This window comes from Phalacrocorax aristotelis, chromosome 13, assembly GCF_949628215.1.
Source record: "Phalacrocorax aristotelis chromosome 13, bGulAri2.1, whole genome shotgun sequence".
NCBI classification, from domain to species: domain Eukaryota; kingdom Metazoa; phylum Chordata; class Aves; order Suliformes; family Phalacrocoracidae; genus Phalacrocorax; species Phalacrocorax aristotelis.
This window is the reverse complement of record NC_134288.1, coordinates 11,154,222-11,172,269: the sequence shown is the minus strand read 5'-3', so window position 1 is coordinate 11,172,269 and position 18,048 is coordinate 11,154,222. Positions and strand designations below refer to the sequence as shown.

General features: G+C 51.5%; 2 protein-coding genes across 2 annotated transcripts in view; both read right to left on the bottom strand.

Annotated features, from left to right (window-relative positions):
* Window positions 1–8,066, bottom strand: LOC142064023 (tyrosine-protein kinase Srms-like). Its single transcript, XM_075108542.1, has 8 exons — window positions 7,581–8,066; window positions 5,223–5,344; window positions 4,187–4,353; window positions 3,118–3,256; window positions 2,490–2,648; window positions 1,321–1,502; window positions 990–1,146; window positions 1–607 (listed from the first exon to the last, which is right to left on the bottom strand). The coding sequence occupies exons 1-8, from the start codon at window positions 7,934–7,936 to the stop codon at window positions 414–416; spliced, it is 1,476 nt and encodes a 491-aa protein (XP_074964643.1). The 5' UTR covers window positions 7,937–8,066; the 3' UTR covers window positions 1–413.
* Window positions 8,067–10,139: 2,073 nt separating this feature from the next.
* The window catches only part of PXDN (peroxidasin), a 45,923-nt gene continuing 38,014 nt past the window's right edge, over window positions 10,140–18,048 (bottom strand). The window contains exons 17-23 of the mRNA XM_075108541.1: window positions 16,320–17,823; window positions 15,719–15,853; window positions 14,864–15,072; window positions 13,909–14,023; window positions 13,458–13,551; window positions 12,989–13,106; window positions 10,140–11,643 (exon numbers count right to left, since the gene is read on the bottom strand). Of these exons, the coding sequence (XP_074964642.1) occupies window positions 13,011–13,106; window positions 13,458–13,551; window positions 13,909–14,023; window positions 14,864–15,072; window positions 15,719–15,853; window positions 16,320–17,823 (2,153 nt within the window). The 3' untranslated portion in view covers window positions 10,140–11,643; window positions 12,989–13,010. The remainder of the gene's footprint in view (window positions 11,644–12,988; window positions 13,107–13,457; window positions 13,552–13,908; window positions 14,024–14,863; window positions 15,073–15,718; window positions 15,854–16,319; window positions 17,824–18,048) is intronic.

Below are 18,048 nucleotides of genomic sequence, written 5' to 3'. Positions count from 1 at the left end.
TGGATGGATGCACGCATATTTATTGCTAAATACACTGGACACACACTACAAGAAAAATCAAGCTGAGCCATAACTGAACACAAACTGCAAACCTTCACGTTGGCGTGGGGAGCGGCAGGGACCTCCCACCCTACTGGCTGAATGAAGATGTAAACTCTGGGTGATGCCTTCACTACCATGGGGCTTTTCCAGACTGCTACACAGCCAAGCGCTGGCAACGACTTCTCCCCAACTCGTTGCCTTTTCCCTTGGCCACCTCCCTGCATCCTGACTGAGAGGGACCACGGGCTGTTTTGTGATGGGGGATGTGCTTTCCTTGGAGCCCTGTCAGAGGGAAAACCATAAGGAAGGAGCGTCTTGGCAAGAGCTGGCCTGGAGGGGTTTGTGCAGGAAGGGTGGTGGGAAGGGATCCCTCAGGAGAGGGAGCTGAGCAGCCGTCTGTAGATGAAGCCCAGCTTCTCTCGCAGGGCCAGGAAGGTAGGACGCTCCTCTGTGTTGCCGCTCCAGCACTCCAGCATGATGCTGTAGATCTCAGGAGGGCAGGAGCTGGGCCGGGGAAGGCGGTAGCCCCTGGTGATTTGCCGTACGGTTTCTTGGTTTGTCATTCCTGCAAGAAAGAAGAAGATGCCCCTGAATCTAATGTCCCCAAAGGGTGTCCTGAAGGTACACCTGCAGTGGGCCAAAATGTCAGCTGGCACTGCGGTAAAATGATGCCTCTCTGCCATGAGGCTGGTAGAGGACAGGCTGTAGGAGATCATCCAGCCCATACCACCTTCCTGCCCTCAGCTCCTGCACCCACTATGCAAGCAGTGAAAATCCCTCTAAGCAAACCCCAAAGTGGACAATAAATTGCTCATGCTCTAGGAGCTGCTGCCACAGCCCTTGTGGAAGGGGCAATATAGCAATTCATGACATGTTGGCTTTGGGGACTATGGGCAAGCTGCCTGGCGTGTGGACGTAGCAGCGCTGGAGGGGGCTGGCAGCCCTACCTTCATATGGGATCTGTCCATATGTGAAGACTTCATAGAGCAGAATCCCGTAGGACCAGACATCGGACTTGAGGGAGTAAGTACGATAGTTGGCTGCCTCCGGGGCTGTCCACTTCACTGGGATTTTGGTGCTGCTGCTGGTGGAATAAATGTCATCCTGAAAGGCAACGGGAGACGAGTCATGAGGGATGGTGTGATGAACACAGCTGCTGCTTTTGGGGCTTTGCTGATGCTGCGGGCTGGGAAAGGGAACGGGCAGGGAATGGCTGCAGCAAGGGGCAGTTTGGTGGCTTGGGGTGATGGGAGGGACCACAGTATCCCACTGACCAACCTTGAGAAGCCGGGCAAGTCCAAAATCGGCGATTTTACAGGTGAGTTCTTCTCCTACCAGGATGTTTCTGGCTGCCAGGTCCCGGTGGACAATGTGCTTCTCCTCCAGGTACCTCATCCCATCTGCCACTTGGCAGGCGATGTTGAGCAGGTGGGAGGTGCCCAGGGACTTCCCTTCAGGACCTGTTAACCCAGACAATGCAAGTGTTGGGTGCAATCTAGCAACATCTATTTAGGGTGTTCTGGTTTGGAAAGAGACCCTATTCTGGCAACGTGGGGCCAGGAGAATGTGTAAAACCTCGAATTGGAGGGTTTGCCTAACTGTCCTGGTTGTGCTGCTTGGGAAGATCAGCACAGCCATGTGCTCGTCGGGAATGGAACTGGGGTGAGCTCTGAAGAGCACCCTGCACTGTATTGAAGACACAGATGTCTGGCTTGTTCAAAGCTAAAGGTGACCTTCTACCATGCAAATCTCCAGCCTTTCAACTTGTCCTACCTGCAAGCTCCAGCTCCTCTGGCACCAAATGCTGCTGGAGTCCCAACCAAAAATGAGGTCAGTGTGGGGGAGGAGGGGGGTGTATCCAGTAGAAAAACAGGTCTTGGTGGGAGCTGTTTGTCTTGTTTCTCTTCAAGACTGATTATTGGGTCAGGAAAAGAAAGGCAAAGAAAAATAAACTGATGGCCAAGTGATGAGTGGACCATGGCTTGTTACCAGCTCTGCAGGTGAACAAAACCATGCTGCCGGGCCCAGGGGGAGGTTTGGCCATTTCATGCTTAATGAAGGCAGAGTTGCCCAAACACAGCAGAGGCGTTTCTGTCCACTGATGGGAGCTGGCAGCTCTGATGGGAGCTGGTGGGTGAAGAAGAAGGGATGAAGGTCCATACCAGCACAGCCAGGCTCCCAGGGACTGATAGGGGCGCAACTCACACGGACACCAAAAGGATCATGACAGACTGTGTCTTTTGGTCTTGGGGTCACTCAAGACCACCTCCACCAAGTGCCCTTGCATTGTTCTGCATTACCACCCATCTAAGAAGGATGGAAAGCAGGCTCACTCTCTCTTAGAGTCCTCACTTGGGTTTGTAGGGCCATTCCAGGGCATGGAAAGCATCTGCAGATCAGCAGTGCCTCAGGACCCCACTCCCCATGGTGCTGGCACCAGTACTCACTGTTGAGGTAGCTGTGGAGGTTGCCTTTCCGCATGAGCTCTGTGATGATGTACACGGGCTCATCCAGCGAGCAGACAGCATGCAGCTGGATCAGCTTCTCATGCCTCAGGCGCTTCAGGTTCTGAATCTCCTTGGTGAAGTCTTCTGCCTTCATGTCAGCTGGGGGAGAAAGCCAACACAGCCGTTGTGAGCTACTTTCTCATGTGGATGTTGGGAGCTCGGCACCTCCAACTGGGATAAGAATCGTTTTCCTCCTCACAGCCCACCCCTGCTCTCAAAGTTCACGTCTGCACACCCTGTGTCTCACACCTAAGAGATGTTTTCCATGGGGCTTTGGATCCCATTTTCAGGATCACAGTACCATCAGGACTTGACTTATCACAAACCCATTGGACTTGGCTTAACATGACATCCCAAACCCACTGGACAGAGCCATTTTATAAAGGTGAAGCCCAAGCATAGGTAGGTACACAGAAGTAGTCCAGTGGCTACTTGCCAGGTCCTACCACAGTTTGCTTGATAAGACAGACACAGTGACCAAGAGGAGTAGGAAACAAAAAGCAGTGAACGATGTGGCAGTGAACGAGAGACCCAGTAGGCCACCATTAACATCCGCTCCTCCACCTACCTTTTATGATCTTGATGGCCACTGGCACTGTGTTCCTCCACAGTCCTTCCCACACTTCTCCAAAGTAGCCCTCGCCCAGCTTCCTCCGCAGGGTGAACTCCCAGCGTGGGCGCTCCCAGCTGTCCCTCTCAGGGGGGGTCTGTGAAACGGGCATTGCATGCTTGGACCAGCTGGACAGGCAGGACCTGCTGGTGGAGCCTGAACCAACTCTTGGTGCCCACCAAGGCCTGGTGGCCACAGAGGAGTGAGCGGACATGGTGCTCCACCACCTGCTTTGCACTGGTGTTGCAGCCTGTGCATTGCTTTTACTTCTAAATGTTCTTTGGGGGCACAAAGCATGTAGGGCATCCTCTGCGTTACCTCTGCTGGGAGCCAACATATGCAAGGGGGGACATTTTTGGAGACTACATGAAATATCAGGAATTCAAGTCATAATTCACTCCTCATCAGACCTCAAAGCTGGCTTTTCTCCATTTCCACCAATAAATAAAAATCAGTAAATGAATATTATTGCCTATTATGGCTGATTTAGACTTCAGCTCATTAAGCATTTCTTTTATCTTACACCTTTCAATTTCACTCTCGAATTATTCACGTTTAAATGTTATTTCTAAGTCATAATCGGTGGATGGAATTCTGATCAGGAAATGAGTCGGCAATTTGGGATTAATAGTCTAATTTGATTTACGAGTGCCACATTAATTGGTGTGAGAACTATATAAAAGCAATGTGGTCTTAATATACTCTAGGAAAAAAGTTGGAAGTGCAGGTATTTCCAGATTCAGTACTGAAGGGATTTGTAACAACGTGGTGGGGAAGACATTTCAGAAAAGCCTGTGCATTTTGGCTGCTCAAAAATACATACAAACACCATGTCCCCACCTTAACATGGCTGATAAAAGGTGATGCTGGCAGCTATCCTAATGGTATATTTTAAATTTAGCTTAATAAAGGTCAAATCCCAAATGGATAGACTAATTATTTCTATTTTTCCCTAATTTCTCTTTCCTTTTTTTCCATCGTGGGCATCTTTGGGCCTTTGGCCGAGCCGCGCCATTGGCGTACGCACCGCGGGGCTGCAGGGCTGCAGCAAGGGGCTCTGGATGACCTTCCAGTGCTCGGTGTAGAAGGTGAGGAGCTCCTCCATGTCAGGGAAGGGATGCCCCTTCTGTATGTAGAGGCTGCCCCCAGGGGTCTTGCAGATTCGGAAGTGGCTGACCTTCGTGTGGTTGCGCACTGCAGGGAAGCCCAGGCAGGGGAAAACTCAGCTTGTGCAACCGCCGGCTCCTTCCCACCTCCCTGCTGACTCTCACCCTCTCTCCTTTCCAGGCACCTGATCTATTAGTTCACCCTAAAGCAACCCAGCTCTCCTCTGGGGTATTACACCCCACTCCCCATCGCCCCCTTTGCTCCCACTTCCTGGCTCAGAAGACTCCTGGGCGCAGGTGAGGGGGCTTGTTAGGACCGGAGACGTGATGCTTTATTAGCAGGATAATTCCCCAGGCAAACGAACTGCCCAGAGAGCGGCAGCATTCGTGGCTGCTCGAGGTGGATAAACCAGTGACAGCGGGACCTCCTGCAGGCACAGCGCATGCCGGGGAGGTGATGGGCGGGATGTGGGGTTTGCCATGAATTTCTCATGGTTGTTTTTATGTGGATCAGACCAGATCATAGCGGTGCTGCCTGGTCTGAAACTCCCTGAATTCAGATTTCTGTATGTGGGAGCAGCCCAGGCCCTGGCGACCTGGAGTGGCGGCATATTTTTAGACAACCCTCAGATGACAAAAGCTGCTGGAATGAAATCCTGGGAGTTAGTGCTACAAAACCATCATTAAGCTGCTGTGAATTGTTTATGGCTTTCATACCCCAGACAGAAGCAATGTACTTTCCTTTGCCACAGTATTTCAGCAATCCATACCTGCATCTATTATCTTTCCGCATGCTTTTAGAAAGCACGCAATTCACTTTAACAAGATGCTGTAAAGCGCTTTAAACCTATTTCCATGTTTTTCACCTCATGCTGACCAAGCCAGGAGCTGCCCCTAAGCAACAGCCTGGTTCCTTTCCCTGTGCTCATTTTCTCTGGATAATTGCCACAAAATTACCTGAGAGAGAGTACTCGCCCTTGCTGCTCTCACTGTCCCGGACAAGGAAGGAGCCATGCTGGTTGGGAGGCGAGAGGAGGAGCTGCTCGGCTTCATTTCGGCTGATCTTACTGAAGTACCAGCTGCGGGGGCAGAGGAGAGGAGTTAGTGTGTGCAGGGAGATAGTGCACAGATGGGGCTGCATCCACCCCAGGGGCTCCTTCTGAGCCAGGGAGGGGCAGCAGCTCCCTCCCACCATTTGCTCACCCCTGGCAGCCACCACGCGAGTGGCACAGTAGCCAGCCCACGGCTCAGAGCTTGTAAACACGGCTGCCACGCACACCATTGCCAACCTGCGTCAGGGCTGCTTCATTGCATTGCTTTTGCAGGCACTTGTTGCATTTAATTGCAACTTGCTGACTGCAAACCACTTCCTCCAGCAGTGTCTGGTCAGCGCTGTATCCACCTGGCCAGGTCTCAGCTCCATCCCAAAATCAGGAGTTTTAAACCCTTGGCTCAGCACAGTGGGGAGGTGAGCACCTGGGCTGACACCCTCCAGTAAATAAAGCACCAACCACCTCGTGCTGTGTGGAAGATGCTCTGGTGGGGTTGCACCCACATGTCCTGCCACACGAGCAACAGCTACAGGCACAGGATCACTTTGCACTTCTTGACCTGCAGCTCATGGACACAACCAGCTCTCAGAGTCCATGAGCGAATTACATCAATGAAAACATCTCTGGGAGTTGTCCTCTGCTACTCCAGACATGGCAGTGCTGGCTGGGGACCTCAGCAGCACTAAGCAAGGAGAGAGGAACCACGCAAACCCCTCTTCTGTGCCCGACTGGCGCCAAGGTTCATCACCAAATCTCCAGCCGAGGCAGGTTGGCTGGCTGGGTCCCGACTCAGTGGGACACACAGGAGCATGGGAAGAGGCTGCTTCATCCAGGCTAATACAGCTGGGATGTGAGAAGCTAAAGGTTTCGTCATTAATTGGGATCACCAGCGTCTCAGAAGCCATGCCCAAAATTATATGTGATGGGGGTTACACAGCTGCACAAATTACCACCCAGCTCCGACCTGCGGCTCCACAGAGTCTGTGCGCTTGCAGCTCGCTCTGGCTGCAAAGCCACACACATTTGCTGTCAGCCACCATCCCACACCATGGCATCCCCCTCACCTCCGTCCTTGGGATGGGGCTGGGCTTGAGCTGCGCACAGGTTATGCGCGCACACACACACACACACACACACTCAGCTGTAGCCTGCCCAACTGTTCTGTGCAATGGGACTAAAGCAGCGAGCCGACCCCGCGGTCCTTGCTGGTGTGGTCTCAGCGTGGTCCAAACCAGGCTGGATTTGCCTTTCTCCAAAGCACATGCAGGGAGGCGAGCAAGGGAGGGTCTCTCCCATCCCTCTGGCCGCAATCGCTGCCCCTGCACTTTGGGGCCCCTTCCCAGGCTCCCCCTTTACCCCTGCTCCCAGGCAGCGCAGGGCGAGTGCCAGAGGTGTCTGCAGGGCAGTTACACCCGCCCCGTCCGTGCGCTCGTTGTTGCTCGGCACGACTCAGGGCCTGGCACAGAGGGAGCAGCAGTTTCTCAGGGCACTTTGCCTGGCGTGTTGGGACCAGGCTGCCTTATGCAATGATAAGCCTGGGCTTTCCCCAGCTGAGACAGGGCTGAGACATCAACCAGAGCTCCATGTCAGGTGGGAGAGGCAGCGACAAGGAGGGAGCCCTTTCCCCCGGATGAGCAGGAGCCGGACAGCAGCAGCAGTGGCATGGCTTGGCCCTACAGGGCTCCAGGCTTCCTGGCAAGTCCCAGCCCAAACTGCTTCTCCCCGTGCTCCCAGGCTTTTTGGAGCTGTCAGGGCTCAGGCAGAAGGTTCTCAAGCTTCTACCCTCCCTCTTTATGGGAGGAAGGAATCTTGGAAGGGGAGATTGTCTCCGGCTCCTCTCTCCTCCTCTTTAATGCAAGGCAAGAGGGGGAGGAACTGGAACAAGCAGGAGCCCATTTATTCAGCACTGTAGCTGCACCCATGCACACCACAGCACCTCATCCCAGCCTGGAGCCACTTCATCCTGCGTGAGGGTGATGTGCCTGGGAAGGGGGACCAGCATCTCTGCTCCCCAGTGCATCCCCCAGCCAGGATGTGCTGAGTACCTCCTCCCCACTATGGGCTGCAGGAGCGTCCCATCAGGGATGCTCAGGGGAGGGAAGGTCCCCTCTCAATCCCAACACTGCTGGTGTCAAAAGCAGGGGGCAAGGAGCTCGTGCTCCCTGCCGGAGCAGAATGCGAGCACTGCCTTTCCCTGGGCAAGGAGATGCTACCCTGGTCCAGCCTCCACCCGCCCTGGGGGTCCAGAGCATGGGATACTTACGGCCGGTGAGCGGAGGTGCCCTGGCTGAGGTTGGCCACGTATGCAGCAGGAACGTACCCCATGGCCGGCTCCCCCAGCAGGCGCCGGGCTAAGACATACTCTCCTTCTTCTCTGAGGACACGCAGTTTGTCCCCTGCACTTACGCTCAGTTCCTCCGCGCTCCGGGCTGTGAAAGCGTATAAAGCGATAAAGAGAGAGGACTTGGGGATGAAGGAAATGGAGTTCTGCTCCGAGTGCAGCGAAACAGAATCGGAACCAAGATACCCCAGTGAGCAGCTCTCCGGCATGGAGCGGGGACGGAGCTTGTTCCAGAAGGATGTCAGGAAGGTCAAACGCTTCCGGACGAACTGCTCCATCCCCGGCGGATGCAGAGGGTGCGGTGGTCTATGCCACCGCGCTTCTTGAGGCCAGAGGAAGGGGCGATGCTGGGTTCGCGCCGCCGGTCGGGCGGCTCATGCTGCCATCCCGCGTCCCTCACGCACGTCTGGGCTCTCCCCGGCCCTTCCCGGTGAACTTCCTATTTCTGAAAGTGAAACTGGTTCATCTGGTGGGACGAGTCTGCAGGTGGGATGAGTCTGCAGGCGGGAGTCCCACGCTCAGACCCGCGGGCACATCTGGGAGACAGGCACAGCTGGAGCTGGGCTTGCCGCTCTCGAAGAAGGAGAATGGCTTTTTATTTTTTTTAATTATTATTTTAAAGTGCGCTCTTCTGCTTGTTACTAGAGCACCGGTAAACACAGCTCTGTGTTCTTCAAGCAGCTCTTGTGACAAGTGGCTGACTCCAGTTAATAGTCTTGATCTCACTTGTGTGGGAGGGATTTTGTTTTCTTTTTTTTCATAGGAAAATAATCGCATCCACAAATGTGTGAGTTAAAACAGAATTAAGCAAATAGCCTTAGAAGAGATCTGAAGTGGTTTGGGTATTTGCTGGGTGGATATTGTGAGGTTTATAACACAAGATCCTTTTCCTTTTGGTCTGCAATGACCTCCCAGGGTCACCCCACTAAAGTATTCACCTTCTCCCATTAATTCCCCATTGCAGTGGATCTCTAGGGAATCCACGTCCCAGATCCACCAGGATCCGGTGCTTGCTCAGCCTCTGGCAGGTATGGGTCCCCCTCAGCATTAGGAGGTCCTTGTCTGGTGCAGGGTCTGGATCAGACCCAGGCGCCTGCGTGGCACAGAGAGCTGAGTCCAGGCACACAACGCCCGGCTCCTGCGGCCGTCAGCACACCCACGCTCCTCACAGTCCTGGTCACACTCAGACGCAGACATGCTACAACCCCCCTGACAAACCCCAGCAACCACAAACATCAGCCCAAGGATGGAGGTTGCCACCTCGCATCTTGCATGTGCACGTTAAGGTGCCCGAAGATATCTGCTCCAGTGAGAAATCTGAGCTACACCCCTACCCCCCCCATCTGGGTTTTGTCACTTAACTGTTCCATCTAATTAGTGGGAGTTTTGTGCCTGGCAACTCCGCTCCTGGCCTTGAGCCCATTATTTCAAACTTCCTCTGCTTTTAATTGGTTTGGGCAGCTCATTTTTGGTGTGCAGTTGATTTTTGAAAGAAGCTGTTTTAAAAAAAAAGGAAAAGGAAACTTTATTGTAGGGGTCTAGGCTGCACACTGCCAGCCTATGGTGCATGAAGAATAAACTGGACCCATTGACTGGACTGGGTCAACAAGCTCTAGGCTTGCCATGTCCTGTGTCCTGGGTGTCCCATGACACTCAATCAACCTGCAAAAGCAGGATTTCGATATCTGGGTTTGGGGGTCAGTTCTTTCACCACCCTCTCCCAGGCAGAGAAACCCAGGGCAGAGGGCAGGATTATGCAGCGATCCGTGAGTGTGCTCTACGCATTGCTGCACAGATAAGAACTAGAATAAAAGGCAGTCTTTAATAAAATATTCTGCTCCCTGCTTCCCAAAGTAGCACCTGAATATATGGGTAATTCCCCCCAGATCTTCCCCTGCCTGCCCAGCAGGTAGCCTCGCTCGTGGTGGCATGCAGGGACGTTCTCTGTTTTTCCCACTTCAGCATGGGGAAGGGAACAGAGGCTGGACTGCAGAAGGGTTTGCAACACGTGGGGAAGGGACATCCCCTCCGCTGTCCTTCTGCAGCACTTATGACAAGTCTGCTTCTCACATCACGCTCCATCAGGAGGAAATCAGGCTGCTTCGTTATGCATTTAGATCTTATCCGATTAGATCAAGCACCGAACATTTATGCCTTACTGTTTTGAATGAGGACTTGGTAAACTTGTGGTTTGCAGGAGACTGGAGGCTGTTTTACCTTTATTGACCTTTGCCAGATTAGATTCTCTAGTGGTACAAGCAATAGACAAGTGCAGCTGATTTACAACATGCAAGGCTTTGGATCTTGATTTGCACCTAAATGAAAGAGTACTTCAAAATGACAAGCATCCCTGAGGGCTAAATACTGCCTCTGAGCTGAACTTACCAGACATGCATAACACACACTCATCACTGCAAACCTGTGTCTGCACAAGACACACATGCACAGCTCAGAGTCCCACGCCAGGAAACAGCTGATAAATCACAGCCTTTTTCTAGTATCTTTTTTATTTTCCTATTAAATTCCAGGAGCATCCCTGCTGCTTTGAATCCCTTTGGTACTATAACACACCTAAAAAAAAAATAGGGGGAAAAGAAGAGAACAAGCAAGTTCACAAAAATTTCTGATCCTTGCACAGTGGGGAGGAATGTGGGAGGGCACAGGAAAGATAAGGAAGGCACAGATATCTAATGGATCAAGTATTTTCCCTTTAGTCCCTGTGACCAGCTTACAAGGATGTATTAAAAACTGATCTGTCCACAGATTTAGGGCTATAGTGGATACACAGGGACTTTAGTTCTAGCACCACTAAAAAGCACCTCCAAAGAGCAACAAAACCAGAAGACCTGTTCAGCAGAGCTGGCTACATAGTCCTGACTCAGTTGCAGAGCACCTGGGAGCAATAAACACAAACAGCACTTTGCATTCACCCATGTGTCAAATACTGCACATTGTGTTCTCCCGTACAAATTGACAGAAACCAGCAGCTCCCCTCCATTAATGAGAGCACCCATTACATCTCATTATTTGCGGTTCTGTTCCAGGTCCTGTTATGTTTACACTCAAAATACATCTTCCAGCAAAGAGCCTTTTGGGGAAAAAAGAAAAAAAGGAAGAGAAGCATAAATCCAATTAATCCCCTAAAGGGGCAGAAAGTTGGAGAATGCGGGTCAAGTTGAGGAATATGGTTTTGAGCTCTGGGCATGTAACGGTAGGCCACTCGCTGGGTCATGTAACAGAGGATGTGCCACTTGTTACCCAATGACTGGCAAAGTACAGCAGCTGATCTTGGCATCGCGGGCAGCCGCGGTGTGCTGTGTCTGGCATCCCATCCTGGAGCACCCAAACAGCCGGGAGACTTCCCCAGGCCTTGGGTTCACCTCCCTGCTGCTGGCAGGGACCGCAAGCCCAGCCCAAACGGTGTTTGCCAGGGCCCGGAGGTTCCTCTTGCTCTTTCTGTTGGCATGAGAAGATGGCTGGGAGTTTGTTTTGGGTTTCATGTTTATTTAAATAATTTTTTTTTTTAGATTTCTCCAGAAGCTTCCTGACACCACAGTACTTTTGAGAAAGGTTTTGCCTCTTAATGAATTGTTTTGGTTGGGTGCCCATGGGACATTTCAGACAAGGGGTGGTAGATGACAACAGCATCACGTGGAAGAGAAGAGCAGAACAGTGGCACTAAAGCAGCTTCAATATTCTCCATTTCCTGGGGATCAAGGAAGAAAGTGGCATCTCGGCAGACTGCTGGTCTGTCACCATCAAAGAGGGCAAAGCTCATCCCCAGAGGCAAATGGTTGAGGGGCTCATAGACAGTCAGTGCAGAGGGTTCAATACAGGCAGAAGTACAGTCGTCCTGGGACAGGGAGTGGTTCAGGAGGTGTGAGAGGAGGCAGAGCATCGTGGGGTCTCGTGGCTGCTGTTTCTGAGCCCTGTAGGAGTGGGTTGGACTGGCTGGTGGAGAGCAGGAGTGCAGGGCACAGGGCACCTGAAATGGCACAGGAAAGCAGAAAAATGCTATGGGAGGCAGACAGCGCTGTTTGTACGGTGGCTGGCAGGTCTGGGGCATGCATGACTGCAGCACAGAAACAGCAACAGCCCTTTAAAACCACAGAAGTACTTTTCAAGGACTCTGTAAACCCTAGAGTGCTCTTCAAGGATCTGCAAAGGACGGCAAGGAAAAGCCAACTTGTGTCACACTGCAACTTATATCAAATTTCTACAGGGAACGCCAGTTCAGCTGGAAAAATCTACAAGGACTCACACACAAAATCAGACTGGAAAACAGTGTCACCAGTCTATAGGCTTCCCCTTCTGCTTTCTGCTGAGATTATCAGTACAGACCAGCCTTTGCTTGCCCTCTCCTGTAATCTGACTTCCAGAGGGTGCTCCTTCTAGTACAGACTGTCTGGCAGAACAATACTTCAGCATAACTCTTCTGCTCCTGTCCCTGGAGTAATCATTTGCAACATGTAAAAACCATTAAACACCTCCTCCAGACTGGCAGGTGCCAGCAAGTTGTTCATCCTCTCTTTCAAAGCTGCAGGGATCTCCATGGAAAGCGGGCTCAGATAGGTCAGTCTGTGCTCTCTGTGCCCCTGAACGCAGGGGACCAGAGGCCTTGCCAGCACCCTGCCACAGATGAGCAGCAGCAGAAGACCCCAGGCTGGCAGGTGCTGACAGTGACTTTACCCATGCACATGAACAGCCTCACTTGCTTGGCTCGAGCTGAGAAAACAGAGGACTGGTGCCTTCAGAAGAGAGGTGCACAATGACTCAGATGTTGAGGGGGAAATCTCTGCCAATATGTAAGCAAATGATGGATTGCTCCATCTGCCCAGATGTCCTTGTTACCCTGAGGAGGCACCAGTCCATCTACTCCACCACTGAGCTTTGTGATATCTCTCCCCACAAAGGTCCTTTGGAGGCTGTTGGATTTGGCGTTGGGATATTAAGTGTTGCTACAAGAAACCTACCCAGCATCCCAGGAGAATAGGCCTGAGACACCTCACCCAGTCCCCCTAGTCCATCCTATACTTATGTCTTTCCCCATCTTTGCCAAACCAGTTCTTAAAAGACCTCCAGGAATGGATATGCCACAACGTCCCCAGACAACCCATTCCAGTGAGTCACTAATCATTACTGGTAGAAATTAGTGTCTAACCTGCTGCATTTAAGCCTATTACCTGTTGTCCCATTCATCACCAGACTGCTCCATTCCTTTCTACAACAGTCTCTTCTGTACGTGAAGACTGCTCAGGTGTCCCACCACACGCTCAGCAGCACCACATTGATCCACTTCTTGGACCCCTGCCCAAAACAAACACACTGACCTTATATGAACAGTCAAAATGGTCATCTTTTCCTCCATTTGTCTCCAGTCTTCTTCCCCTGTCCATGCGTGCTGGTGTTCCTGTGGTGCCACCTCAGCTGGCTCCCTAGTGAATTCACCTTGTGGGGATGAGAAAACAGCAGCTTTAAGAGGAGTTTGCACAATTGCACAGACAATCTTTAACCTGTCCCAAAAACAAAAGAAGAAAGTGCCAGCTCAAGTTACCTTCACTGAGGATCAAACTTATATTTTACCCTCCAGCTGTAGAGGTCTGAGCTCACAGAGCTCAGTTTCAGAGCTCTTCTCTCCCTACTCTACCTCTTCTCTACCTGCTGCTAGTTCCCTGTGATCGGATGGTTGCTTTTGGCTCTGGAGGACACAGAAGTTGCAGAGGCTGCCTGTAGCAAACAGCTAAATCCTGCTCCTGGGGTGACTCCATGGAAGACAAAGATTGGGGCACAAAGTTTTACCTGTTTCCGTAGGGAAGAAACTCTCTTCTCCAATTCAGCCACAAGGGACTCGAGATTCTCTCTGGAGGAAGGGCTTGGAGAAGGCACCTCATTTCTGGGGTCAGGGATAAAAAGTGAAAGGGATTATGCAAACACCAGTTTCCTGGATGAGAATCATTCTGCCTTCTCCAACATCAGCCTCCAAGTAAGTACCAAACAGAAGGGCCCAAATCCCAGATTCACCCACCAAGAGATGCCAACCAAACAGCCGCTCAGCCCAGATATTTAAATACAAGAGTCGGGCTCTGCACTAAAGCGTTGGAGGACTTTGAGCTCAGCATCTATCTACTGAAACACCTCTGACCTCCAGACCTCTGTAGAATGCCAATTTCAAAGGCCTGAATGGACTGAGTTATTAAAAACTTTTCTTATGCTTCATAAAATGGAAGTAAAAGAAGTGGTGATACTACACCTGTGGAAGGAAGGCTTGTGCTTGGCAGGATTTTCTTCTGGGTAGCTGAAGCCAGGAGACCTCTTGCTTCGGAACCGTTGAGAAAGAGCCCTGAATTGCCCGCGTGTCTGGCAGTCTGGGAAGGAAGGGAAAGTCTGCAGTAAGCACTCCTGCTTAAAGCAGAACCATGTGGATTGCAGGCAGCACAAGGTAGCGCTGCCCTCCTTCACCATCTACCCTTGACATATCTCTTATGCCGAAGGCGAGGAGGCAACAAAGGTGTGGAACAGGCCATGCATCATACATGGATTCCCACGGCTCAGCTGTATATCTGTACCCAGAATATAGTGCAAAGAGACCATGGCAGGATCTGTGGCTTAATGGTAGAGTTTTACAGACTCCCAAATGAATCTGCAAAGTGATACGTGGTGGGGATCACCATGCCTACGTCCTGTTTCAGTCTCTCCCCCAGCATGAGATATTGGCTGCTGCCAGAGTCAGAACCCCTCAGCAAGGGGGACCTGAGGCCAGATTCAATGAAGCTAACAGGCTTCCTAGAGAGGCGGTCGATGCCCAAAGCCTGTCAGTGTCTAAGCAGCATTTGGAAAATGCCCTTAATTTGCTTTAACTTTTGGTCAGCTCTGAAGCGGTCAGGCTGTTGGACTAGATCATTGTAGGTCCCTTCCAACTGAAATATTCTATCCTTTCTGTTCTGTTGTATTCTGTTGTATTCTGTTGTATTGTATTGTATTGTATTGTATTGTATTGTATTGTATTGTATTGTATTCTATTCTATTCTATTCTATTCTATTCTATTCTATTCTATTCCCCTCTTTGCATCCATTTGCTGACACACAGTTCTCATGGTGTAGCATGAAACCAGCTCCTGGCATTTCAGATAAGATGACGGCACGTGACATGTGCCACCCAGAGCCGTCCCCACATCAGTCAGTGCTGGAGCAGCCTCCTTCCTTACCCTCACAACAGTCCTGCCACAAGCGGAGGTCCACCGCGGGAATCTCTTCACAGCCGACCATGCCCTGAGGGTACGACGCCACCCGGAAGACATCTCTCTGGAGCTGCTGGATGTGGTCGCTGTTGTCACAGATGACACGAGCAAGGGATGTCTGTCTGATCTGAGTCAGCTGCGCCGGCGTGAACACTCCAGGATTCTCATACCAAAATCTGCAGTGGGTTGTAATCACAGCATGACTCAGGAGTAGAAGAGGGTGGGAAGTGAGGCTGGGGGAGGGAAAAGAGTTCCCCTACATCTATGTAGTGGCACCCACACCCCTCAAAAGGAGCTTTAATTCTGGTGTTAGGTGGCTGCAAACACAGACTGCCCTTTTCTGACACCATGAACCCCAGTGAGCTGCTGGCCGGAGCTGCAGCTTGTCACCACCTGCAGGTACAGCCCCTTGCAGGGGAATCTCAAGGCTCAGACAGCTCTGCTGTAGCAGGTTGGGACAGGGGTGAACAATGCTCCTGCCCTAAGTGCATCACCAAGCAAAGACGTGTCTCATTCACACGAGCAGCAAATAGGAGTTAGAAGGAAGCTCCTGCAGACATTTTCTAGCATTTTCAGGAGATACTGGGCACATGGTCAATGATGCCCAGTGTCCTGTAGTGAAATGAGAATTAAATTAAATCAGGAAAGGACACATTGAAAGTAACTGTGGCAAGTCCTTTTGCAAGTGCACTGGACAGAGGAGACTCCTTCTCGTATCGTAAGACAAGAAAATAAAAAATTACATGTTCTGTACCTCCCTGTAGGGAGCAAATCCTCCCAAACAGAATACCAAAGGCTTTGGGTTGGCTCCCATGATAATACCTGTCTCCATCCCTCAGCCTTCTGAACTGCGTTGTTAACAGGCACATCAGCGTTGGTCCAACTCTGGTACCAGGGACAAGATCCTCCACCATCAGTGCTGGAAACAGGTCAATATTTTTGGTAGTTCCATATAAACTGCAGGATAACGGATATTAAAAAAAAAAAAAGTTAAAAGACTATCAAAGAGTGAAGATAATATAAATATGATCCCATCATAGGAATTTGTATGCAAGGAACTCATCTGGACAATATTTATAATGGTCTTATCTAAAACACAATAGGATAAAGGCCTGCCTTGGAAAGTGGCGGCCAGTGCAGACAGGATGCAGTTTAGTCTCACTGGAAAACAGCTCCAAGGCTCAATCTGCTCCCAAACTACACCACAGCAGCGCCTGATGACATTCCACTCAGAAACAGACTGATCACTTGGAGGGACCTCATTTGTCTTACCCCGTTCTTAAACCACAGCTATTACCCTATCTTAACATCTGTGGGTAGCAGTATCTGGGAAGGTTATTTGACGGGTGTCCTGGGAGGAGCAGAAACTTTTCACTGATCGATCTCCAGTGATTTTTATGCTTCCACATCAAGGCTACAGTACCTCCTGAGCTTTTCCCTGATCTCCAAGTTCTTTATCTCATTTCTGAGGTCCTCAAACTCCTGTGCAGATGAGAGGTTGCAGAAGACCCTGAAGTCATTGTAAGGTGGGATACCATGGTCTCGCCCTCTCTGGATGTTGATAGCAGCCAAGTCCAGTGAGACAGAGTGTGCCATGGAGAAGAGCTTCTCAGTCAGCTCCATGTTGAGGAGTTCGGAGGGGACCCGCATTTTCCCAGGGACTCCAAACAGCCCGCGGAGGAGAGGGTCGATCCCACCCTCCTGTGTGATTCTGAAAGGGGAGAAGAAGGCCTTGTGCAGGGGAATGTGGCCTTGGCGGATGGGCTGGAAGGTTTCGTTCAGCCGGTACAGAATGGGATTGATCAAGGTGTGCCCAAAGCGGAAGGCAGCAGTGGCAAAGGCATTGAGAATCCCTGCATTGATGTTGGGGTTGTAGCCTTTGTACTCACCCAGCATCTTCATCCCAGCATCCCCAAGGACCTTGGGGAGCCACTGGGCATAGGTGATATGCTGCATCTGAGCACCCACAATCTTCCGTGCTTCGTGATACAGGAGGTCTCCATCCCAGTGGGGATTGAGGGCCGACAGCTCCATGGCAATGCGGTTGTGCTCCCTGAACCAAAGCGTGTGCATGGCCGTGAGACCCAGCTGCTCATTGGCACGGTGGTCTCCTGCCAGGAAGCACGGCACGGGGCTCTCATTCTCATCTCTCATACACTCAGTGGGTGGCCCTACAGCAAAGGGAAGGAGACGTTTCCCCGAGCTGGGCACAATTTGTCCTTGCTTCAGCAGCCCATTTTGGCTGCTCAGATCCCGCAGCTCCCGTGATTCCTGCTCTGTGCTGCCATAAACATTGGAGGCATCGATGTAAGATGTCAAGTGGTTGATCTGCTCCCTGGCATAGACAGAGTTCATCAGCAAGGAAGTCATGCCGCTGCCGCACACGGGGCTTGAGCGGACGAAGAACATGCAGCGCCCGTTCCTCACGCGGGGGTCATTGGCAGGGACCATGACAGAGAAGCAAGGTGGGTCGTTGCTGCACACCTCACTGCAGGGTGCTCCATCTGAGAAGCGGGACATGCTAATGGCTGCCACCGTCTGGTCCATGTCATGGTCCAGAAACTGCCCCCACTGCATGAGCATGTGTGTGAACTGATCATCAGGGGTGATGGTCTCAGTCCCAACCATGGCAGTGGAGACGAGGCGCGGTAGAGGAAGGGGCAGGTCCCTGGCATCTTCTGCCAAAGAAAACCCCCGGGGGAGGTTAAATCCGTTCTGGTAGGCAGGTTTGAGGAGCCTCTGGAAGGCTGTGAGAGATGCACCCCACATCGGGTGCTGCAGGTTGTTGCAAGACCCATCGTGGGTCCTGTACTTCTTGTGGAAGCAGATATCCGAGCAGTTTGGCGTGCGGCGGTGGGCAGAGCAGCCCGACAGGTTGGCAATCATGTTCAGGTAGTGAGGGGACACCAAGTCATTGTACCGGTAGCCTGCAAAGGTAAAGACAAAGCAGCAGGTCGGACCACAGCTGCTGTAGCAATCCAGTTCCTACCATCCTGTGTAAAGGCTCTGTGTGAAACCTGCTGCTGGGATTGTCATGGTGGGTATGGGAAGGCCAGGTCTCTCACAGGTCTCACCTCTCGTGGTGTTGCTATGTAATTTATGGAAGGTTAAATGAAGCATGGCACCATACCAGGCCCACAGAGAAGAAAAGA

Coding starts and splice junctions, on each gene's coding strand:
- LOC142064023 (XM_075108542.1), bottom strand. CDS start 7,936: ATGGAGCAGTTCGTCCGGAAGCGTTTGACCTTCCTGACATCCTTCTGG. Junction 3,257..4,186: donor TGCAGCCCTGCAGCCCCGCG/GTGCGTACGCCA, acceptor CCCGTTTCACAG/ACCCCCCCTGAGAGGGACAG. Junction 2,649..3,117: donor GGCCATCAAGATCATAAAAG/GTAGGTGGAGGA, acceptor TTTCTCCCCCAG/CTGACATGAAGGCAGAAGAC.